Genomic DNA, 9,403 nt, shown 5'->3' on the forward strand with positions numbered 1-9,403 from the left:
GAAAGGAAAGGAAAGGAAAGGAAAGGAAAGGAAAAGAAAAGAAAAGAAAAGAAAAGAAAAGAAAAGAAAAGAAAAGAAAAGAAAAGAAAAGAAAAGAAGAAAAAGAAATAAAGTTGTTGGTTGACTGGTTTGGATTGGGGAGCTCTGTCCCATCCATTCACCCACCCATGAATGCTGTAACAAGATAGTTGGGCTCTGGTGCTGCCATATTGCCCTGGCTTTTGATTTTTTATTTTGTTTTTCCAATTTTTATTAGGTATTTACTTCATTTAGGAAAGAAAGAAAATTATTGCCTTTGCATCCCAGGTTCAGTTCCCAGCAACCATATGGTAGTTCACAACCCTTTGTGGCTCCAGTTCTAGGGGATATGATGTCCTCTTTTAACATCTGTAGACACTGAATGTATATGGTATGTGCAGACAAAACATTCAGACACATAAAATAAAAATAAATATCTTTTAAAAGAAAAGCAAAAAACAAAAAACAAAATTGGGCTTTGAAAGATCAAAGTACAGGAAATGTTATGCAGCTTGTAAAACAGATCCAGTGTAAGACTCTACTCACTCTGGCAACAGAAACTATACTGCCTTATTATAATACCAGCAGCATGTGTATCTAGATCATGTTCTACAACCAGACATAGAACCTCAAAAAAATCAGAGCTTAAACTTGAGTACATGTGTAAACACACACACACACACACACACACACACACAAGTAGATGCAGGCTTTTGGAGTGCATATGTGAGCAACAAGTTCACTTCCAGCTTGCTACTGTATGATATTACTTTCCCCAGTGTGAGAAGCTACACTCTGGAGCTCATGTTCCTCATAGTGTTCTCCCTCCTGGGAAGATCCCAAGGGCAATTCTCTAGGGTTCTGGCATGAGACAGGACAAGCCCCTGGGTCTCTCTTCCTACTACTAGTCCCCAGCGTAGAGGGTGAATCACATCTCTGGAGCTAGATTAGCATTTTAGGAGGCCTTCTTCAGAGAGTCTATCCGTGGGACCAATTTTAAACCTTGATCTTCTCACAGCTAAGCAGGTTGGTGGAGGTGATCTTTGAAAACAAGACACCAATTTTAATGTATTCTAGTGACTGTCCTCCCTATCCAAGATCCTGTTGTTGCCTCTTCCTCCTCATCTTTTTTCTTGTGCTTTTTCTTCCCTTTCTGTTTCTCTATGTCTGTCTTTACAAGTACAGGTGTGTGTGTGTGTGTGTGTGTGTGTGTGTGTGTGTGTGTGTGTGTGTGTGTGTGTGTTTGTGTGTGTGTGTGTGTGTGTGTGTTGTATATATCTTTTTTTGTTCCTTGAGTCAGATATTTGAAGTACCTCCTCTGTGTAAAACACAATCATTAGACATGGCCCTGAGTTCTTAAAGAATGCAGTCCACATCCCAGAATTAGTGACCCATAGATTGTTCTCTTCCAGGAAATGAGGAGAGGAAAGGCCAAGCAAACAAAACAATGAACATACTGCATGGGAAGAGCAGCTGTACTATGCCAGTGAGATGCCTCCATTCACTTTTGTTACCTGTAAGATGGGGTATTATGAAAATGGAATGAATCAATATATGTGAAGTTCTTATAGCAAAGCCCGACACATGTAAGCACTGGGTAATTACCTGCATTGTTGTGATTGAGAATGCCCACAGGATGATGGTGCAGTTAAGGGGGTGTCTGCCACTTGGGATCTGGACTAAGTATAGCCAACTTGGTAAAAAACAAAAGCTACTTTTCAGAAACACCACTTTGAACAGTTTTGATCATCACAGTGATGCAACTGAGAGTTAAAGGTGTGTTTTAGTTGTTCATTTTCCTGGAATGTATACATTTATAGCCAGGAATGGTTAGGAAAATGACCTACCAACACCAACATAGAAAAGAAACAAAGTGCTCATCATAAATGAGGTGGAAACATGACCCTGACATTTATCCTAATACTGTCTAGAACATCCACAAAGAGGACCAGACATGAAGTCTTCAGCTCATTATCAGAGATGGCCCTGACATCATATGCCAGATAATTTAAGGTTAGTGAGTGAGGCTCTGAGGGCCTGACAGGTAATAAAAGAAAACCTTAAGAAGAGACAGTGATGTCCCCAGCAAAGAGACATTCAAACAACTGGCTACTCATTCCAGGGGATGAAGATAGTAAAGAGGTCATCATGGAGCAATGAACAAGTGGATGACCTAAGGATTCATGCTTCACCACGTGCTGGGTAACACAATTGATTTAGGAAGTATCTTACTCCTAACATTCTATATTAATTTGGACATTCTCTTAAACCTAGCAAATCAACTATCCAGATGTTATTATCTTTTTTGATATGAATGAAACCAAGATTCATGTCAATTATATAACATTTAATTAAGACTTCTTAACAGCACAGTCAAACCCAAAAACATGTTCTTGTGAATATAAGTCTAGCAGACTCTCTATAACACTAGGAAGAGCCTTTCCATGAATATCCCAGATTGGTCGAAAGGACTTGGAGTGTGACTTCACAGTAGAATGCATATCCCTAGGATGTGAATAAAAGTAGAATCCTCCTCTAAATCCATTTTTAAAAATAATTGAAGATAGATCCCAACTTGGAGGTAGCTTTAAGGTAGTCTAAGATTATTTTAATTGAAGTATATGTCCATGTTTACTAGACATGAGACTAAGTGAGAAATACCCATCATAATGGTTAGATGGTTTCTGAAGTCAGGTACCGGAGGCTTATCCTCCACACTTAAACTTCTGTTCCCCACCACAGATAGAGTGAACATCTTGTAACTGTTAGAATTTTGAAATATCTGCTGAATATCAGAGATTTTGCTCACCTCACCATCGTATTTTAAGAAGAGGTTAAGCCAATATTAAGGAGACCAAAAGTTTGCTCACATTATCTAGGAACCTAAGTGAGCTGCTGTCCATAAAGGTCAGACTCAATGGATGTTAAGTACTGAGAGTAAAGCAAAACACAGAGCTATCAAATGTAAATATATATATATATATATATATATATATATATATATATATATATATGGACAAGCTTCAATTCATGGTGAGAAAGGGCCACTCCCAAGAAAGCAAGCTCCTCTGGACACTGTGAGCATACCAGCTCTGGAATGGTGAAAGATAGAACTGAGAGATGAAAAGCTCTGTGAATATAACACAAGCAAAGGTTTTGTGTCAGACCTCCATGCTGAGACCAAGAAGGCACAGTCTGTAATCTATATATTCAAAGCTGCACTTATAAACACTGATTGGTCGCACCTAAGCAAGGCAACACGAAGAACAGAAAATTTTCACACACAACCACAAAATTAATTAAGAGAAAGGCAAGAGTAAGAATCCTTGAAATAGTGATTCCTAAGAGAATTAAAGCAGAAGTAAGAAGTGGACAGAAGAAACAGAGAACACCCTAGAAATTGGTGGGTTGTTTACATCAAAGAATCTGATGGTGCTTCAAAGGCTTTCAACATGAAGTGAGTGGGAAATAGGTATTAGAACAATATGACACCTTCTCTAGAACCAAAAGAGAAGAGCTGTTACTCTAATCTGACACAGGAGTGAAAACAAGGTAGACACAGGAATTTCAATGATGAAAGAAAGGAACCCAGTCTTCATGGGACTCTGCGGACTCCTAAGATAAGTAATTACTTAAAGAGGGCTGTGCACCCAGCACCACAGATCTGTTTGTCTTGAAGCTGGGGGTGAAAAATGGACAAATTCTAAGATTTAGGTTCCTAAAATCCAGGATCCAAGACAGAGCCTATGGTTATGGGCTGAGGCTAGGAAATATGAGAGCTATTGTCAAGACCCAACAGAGCTGAAGTTAGTTCAAGACCTCTATCGCTGTCATTTCTCCCAAAGCAAGGAAAGGAGCAACAGAGAATTTTGTAGATATGATGTAAGCAGTGCTACAATCCTCATGGAGAAAATATTGCCAGGCTCTATCCCAAGTGGCATGTATGTTTCCAAAGGACACAGGTAAGTAGAGTAGAAAGCAGCATGTACATGTATACTTACCTGCATGTGTATCATTATTGATAGATACACAGATATCAGATGACTTTCCCAAGACATGAAAAAATATGCAATGTTATTAGATTCAGCTAAATGAAAGAGGCTGAATCCTTTCCCCTAAGAACCAATGACACCAATTTATTTATTATAAGTTTAAACAGAAATGATAAAGTGGCGTATTAATACCAGTGCAGTGTCCCAGGAATGATGGCAAAAGACCCCTAAGGGAAATGGAGTGTGTCTAGAGAATGAAATGAGCACACTGACCAGTAGTACGGTAGTTGTTTCAGGTTGAAAGTATCTGTAATGGTTTTCAATGCTCATAAGCTCCAACATAACTCTTCATATTTCATAACCTATTTGTGTATATGTATGTATATGTAGTATCAGCCTGTGAAGGAAAAACAGCATCACAGACAGCATACCTCCCTATACCTAATATATTTACAGTATATATCAAAGAGTAAATCCTTAAAATATGCACACAAGTCTAGGTCTGATTTCCTATAAGTACAATTACAGGGCAATTCTACCTATTTAACTATAAAATTATGAAGATAGCGTGTTCATTATTTCTTGAAAACAAACTATGATCTTTCCACAAAAATGTAAGATCCTGCAATGTTAGCTAATTCCATTCCACAGGGTACACATATTTCACAGCATCATGTTGTAGACAATAGACATGTGTAGTTTTTATTATAGCTATCAAATAATAAGATATATATATATATATCATAAAGTTATATATGAAAATTAGTTTTCACTCTCCTGATATTGTTTCAGAAAACAACCAGAGGGCTAGGTGAGAGAGTTCCTGTAAGTATCCAGGCAACAAATCAAACAACACAAAGAGATAAGAATGAAAACCCAGTGTTGATTGATTGTAGTCAACCTGAATCAGATTTCAGAGAGCCTAATGCCAGGCAGTTCATTGTCAGTCTATTTAAAAACACAGTAGTGGGAGTGAGTGGGCAGGGGAGCAGGGTGGGGGGGGGGCGGGTATAGGGGACATTCAGGATAGCATGTGAAATGTAAATGAAGAAAATATCTAATAAAATAATTAAAGTCATAAATAAAAATAAAACACAGTACAGTTTGGAAAAATGTTTCTAGGCAATTGTTTGCTCAATTCCAGGTATACAATAAAGCTTAAGGTGAAAGTACATAGAAACTCTTTTACTAAGCAAGTGTGAGCATGAGGGTGGGTTCTATAGCCAAAAGTCTAGAATCTAGTGTGATCTCTGACTGATAAGATAGAGGTCAGCAGGCCATGAAGTACTTGTGACATCTCCCATAAGGATGGGTAATGGTCTAAAGAGGAAAGGGTCTGGAATAATCATTCTGGGGAATTTGGATGAGGTCTGAACCTTCAAGATAGCCAAAAGGTCACCAGGATGTTAGCAACCTCCATTCTTAGCTTTCTGGATGGAATGCAGATATTTGATTTTATCTCCTCCATTGAGGAGAACCCCTGTGTGATTAGCATTCCTGGTTCTTTTAGAGCCTCTCTATGAGTGCAAAGACCTCTATGCCCCCAACAGCTTGGGGTATTGCTACACTGGTGAAGTGTTTGCCTTGCCCTCAGGAAGGTCTGTGTTCAATCCCTAGCACCCATAACCCCAAAATGGTAGCATACACCTATAGTTCCAGTACTCAGGAAGATGACATAGGAAGATTAGTAATTCAGCATCATCTCTGGCTGCAAAGAAAGTTCCAGACGGACTGGGATACACGAGTCCCTGTCTCAAAAATAAAATAAATAAAAGATAATCATGTGTATTTGTGCTCATACCAACATAAACATAATATATATATGAGGTTTTTCTTTACAAAACAGGGTTTTTCTGGATACGTTATCATCCGACTACAATTTAATCTTGGCACTTAACAAAACAACAGCTACTATGGTAAACAGCTATACACTAGCATAACCAGAAATAGTTCCAGATCTGCTTTTAGATAGCCTGCGTTGAAACCACAGCTCAGCAAAGTGTGGGTTCTGGTAAGCTACTTAAAGCTATCAAACTGTATATTTTTTAACTCATAAAAGCAAGAATAATAAAAATGTTGCTTCTTAGGATTGAAACAATAAATATGATTTAAAAGCCATCTAACATACACATAATTACAGTGCTGCAATGGGTTGGGTAGTGATTATAATGTCAGGGTACATTACCCATTTTATTTCTTCAAATACAACATAATTTTGAGTAATAGGAATATACTACAAATTGATGTAACTTTTGTCAGCATGCATTCATTGTACAAGTGTGATTTCTTTTGTGCTTTATCTGAATTAGGCCTATTTACTTCTTTTTTCCCATTTATATTGGTTTTTAAGTTGTATTTGTTTGAAATTGTCCCTTTCAGTTCCTGAGATTTATTTCCAGGTGTCTTTCAGAAGTTCTGACCATTTTAAACTAAAACAATTTTCTCTGTTACATTTCTAATATGAGAAGAGGATGAATATTTTCTGGCCACATATGATAGCACACACATGTAATCTCAGGAATTGAAGAGTGGAGGCAGGGAGCTTGTAGCTTCTCAGGCAGCTTAAGATAAGAGTGACCTCAGGATCAGGGTTGGGTGCACACAAAAACCTTGTCTGAAAAATAAAAATAATATGAATATTTTTATATTTATCTAATATCTACACAGATTACTGAAACCTTCATAAGTCTTTACATAGTCTTTAGATGACTATCTTCAGTTCCTTAATACACATACTTAAATGGCTTAAAAAGAATAACAATTGCATCTTTGCCAATGTTTATACCCCTTTTCCTTGACACTTTATTGGGATATATTGATTATACAAAATAATGGGTTTCACTGTGACATCTTCATACGTGCATAGGATCTAATTTGACCATAATCACATGTTTTGCCCTCTCACATATCTGTCCCTCTTCTATTTCCCTTGCAACCTCCATCTATTTTCACATCATCTTTTTCCTCCCTAGTCCACATATCAGGAAAACCTGTAATACCTGGCATTCTGTACCTGGCTTATATCAAGTTCTACCCAGTTTCTTGCTAATAACATGATAATGTTTTTCTGTAGATTTGAATAATATACTACAATATGTATATACATAGCTTTCCTTTGTCTAGTCATCAATCAGTGGACACGTATAATGTATTTTTTCATTTGTCATCAGCTTAATACACCAAAGTCATCTAGTAGTATAAGAAAAGTAGCTTAATAGTGTTGATGGGGTATCCTTGCCTTTATCACATGTGATGTTGGTAGAAAAGGGCTCTAATATTATAAATGTTATGTTATTTTAAAATTTAAATATTCAGCATGAAAAGATGAATTTGCTAAAATAAAAAGATAACAAATTTGAGTAATTAATTTCAGTAACAAGTTCCATTACTGTACTAATATTTCTATATTAAGGACAGCTAGCTTCAAGGTTACTAATAAAAATTCATATTTTATTATTTCAATGAAAACATTAAGCATTATATAAACATTAAACATATTTCTCTCTGAAACAACTAGGGGGTAGTTATCTCAAATGAATGTCCAATAAGTACCACTAATTAATTGAAATGTGCATTATTGTATTATCCATATCATCATCACCATTTCAGAATTCTGGGGAGAAGAGATTTATGAGAAGATCTTAAGAATGTAGAGGGCTTGAACAAGAGCATTCTCATTCAAAGTGGAAATCAGTACTTGCTCCCAAAAACCAGTGTGAAATGGAAGCTAAGGAGTTGGTCAAGAAACAAATGTGTGTGTACAAAATACATAGATGTATTATATACATATATATTTATATAATATATACATATACAGATGGCACTGAGAAGAACTCCAACATATAAGCAACAGAAGTTTCTACCAATAAAAGAACAACTTTCATCTTCTAATTTAGGAGGCAGTTTAGACTTTTTCAACTTAGAGCTTCTTTGATGTTACTGTTTTTATTTTTAATATAATTTCTTCAACTAAACATACTTTTAAATCCTAATGAATGGCATTGGGATTTCATTGCAGGCCAGAGGATAGGAGGGACGTTGTCTTGATCAATTTGTCCACACCATTTCCAATCATATCCAGAGTCAGGGAAATGAACAGCAGCAGCACTTCAGACTTCATCTTGCTGGGTCTCTCTACCAATCCCTGGATGCAGAAACCCCTTTTTGGCATCTTCATCATAATGTACCTGGTAACAGTGATGGGGAATGTGCTCATCATCCTAGTCATCCGCTCTGACTCCAGGCTCCATACACCCATGTACTTTTTCCTCAGCAACTTGTCATTCATGGATATCTGCTTCACAACAGTCATTGTACCCAAGATGCTAGTGAACTTGCTCTCAGAGACAAAAACTATCTCCTATGTGGGATGNNTNNTTCAGATGTACTTCTTCATNGCNTTAGNNAANACNGATAGCTACCTGCTNGCCTCCATGGCCATTGACCGACTGGTGGCCATCTGCAACCCTTTACATTATGATGTGGTGATGAGGCCACAACGCTGCCTCCTCATGTTGCTGGGTTCTTGCACCATCTCCCATCTGCATGCACTGTTCCGTGTCCTCCTCATGTCTCGCCTCTCATTCTGTGCTTCTCATGTCATTAAGCACTTTTTCTGTGACACTCAGCCTGTGNTGAAGCTGTCCTGCTCTGACACTTCCTCCAGCCAGATCGTGGTCATGACTGAGACCCTGGCTGTCATTGTCACTCCCTTCCTATGCATCCTCTTCTCCTACCTGAGAATCATTGTCACTGTGCTCAGGATTCCCTCTGCAGCTGGAAAATGGAAAGCCTTCTCTACCTGTGGCTCCCACCTCACTGTAGTGGCCCTATTCTATGGGAGTNTCATCTATGTCTACTTTAGGCCTCTGTCCATGTACTCAGTGGTGAAGGACCGGGTAGCCACTGTTATGTATACAGTAGTGACACCTATGATGAATCCTTTCATCTATAGCCTGAGGAACAAAGATATGAAGAGAGGTTTAAGGAAGTTAAGGGACAGGCTTCACTCATAGAAGTGCAAAATTATGAAACATATAACTGCGAGGTGAACTAAGACATTTTCAGGCTACACTTCCTTTCTCTACATCTCTGTATCATACATTATGAAGTTATGTTAACCAGCAACATCACTGATCTGAAAGCATGACAGTGCTCTGTAAATTATCTTGACCAAGTACATGTTCATTCTCATACTGTGTACTACAGTAATCCAAATCTCAGAGTTTTGTCAAACTCAATAGATTGAAAATTATACCTTCAATAAGCATGTCCATTTTCTCAGACATGGGAATTTTAAATTGACCAGTGTTCAGTAGAGTAAATTAAGTGATCTTAGTGGAAAATTGAGAATTACTTCCTGTTCTTATGAGTTGACATCATTCTAAAGACAT

The 9,403-nt window shown here is 37.6% G+C and overlaps 1 protein-coding gene across 2 annotated transcripts; it reads left to right on the top strand.

Moving 5' to 3' along the window:
• The first annotated feature begins 5,998 nt into the window (after nucleotides 1-5,998).
• Nucleotides 5,999-9,025, top strand: LOC110318441 (olfactory receptor 1L4). 2 transcript variants are annotated; one of them, XM_021193496.1, is made up of 2 exons: nucleotides 5,999-6,009; nucleotides 8,110-9,025. In XM_021193496.1, the coding sequence occupies exon 2, from the start codon at nucleotides 8,159-8,161 to the stop codon at nucleotides 9,023-9,025; it is 867 nt and encodes a 288-aa protein (XP_021049155.1). In that variant the 5' UTR covers nucleotides 5,999-6,009; nucleotides 8,110-8,158. The 2 variants fall into 2 exon arrangements, with proteins under 2 accessions (XP_021049155.1, XP_021049154.1); XM_021193495.1 differs by lacking the exon at nucleotides 5,999-6,009 and having other exon boundaries at nucleotides 8,099-9,025.
• The last annotated feature ends 378 nt before the right edge of the window (nucleotides 9,026-9,403 follow it).

This window comes from Mus pahari, chromosome 3 (assembly GCF_900095145.1).
Source record: "Mus pahari chromosome 3, PAHARI_EIJ_v1.1, whole genome shotgun sequence".
NCBI lineage: Eukaryota > Metazoa > Chordata > Mammalia > Rodentia > Muridae > Mus > Mus pahari.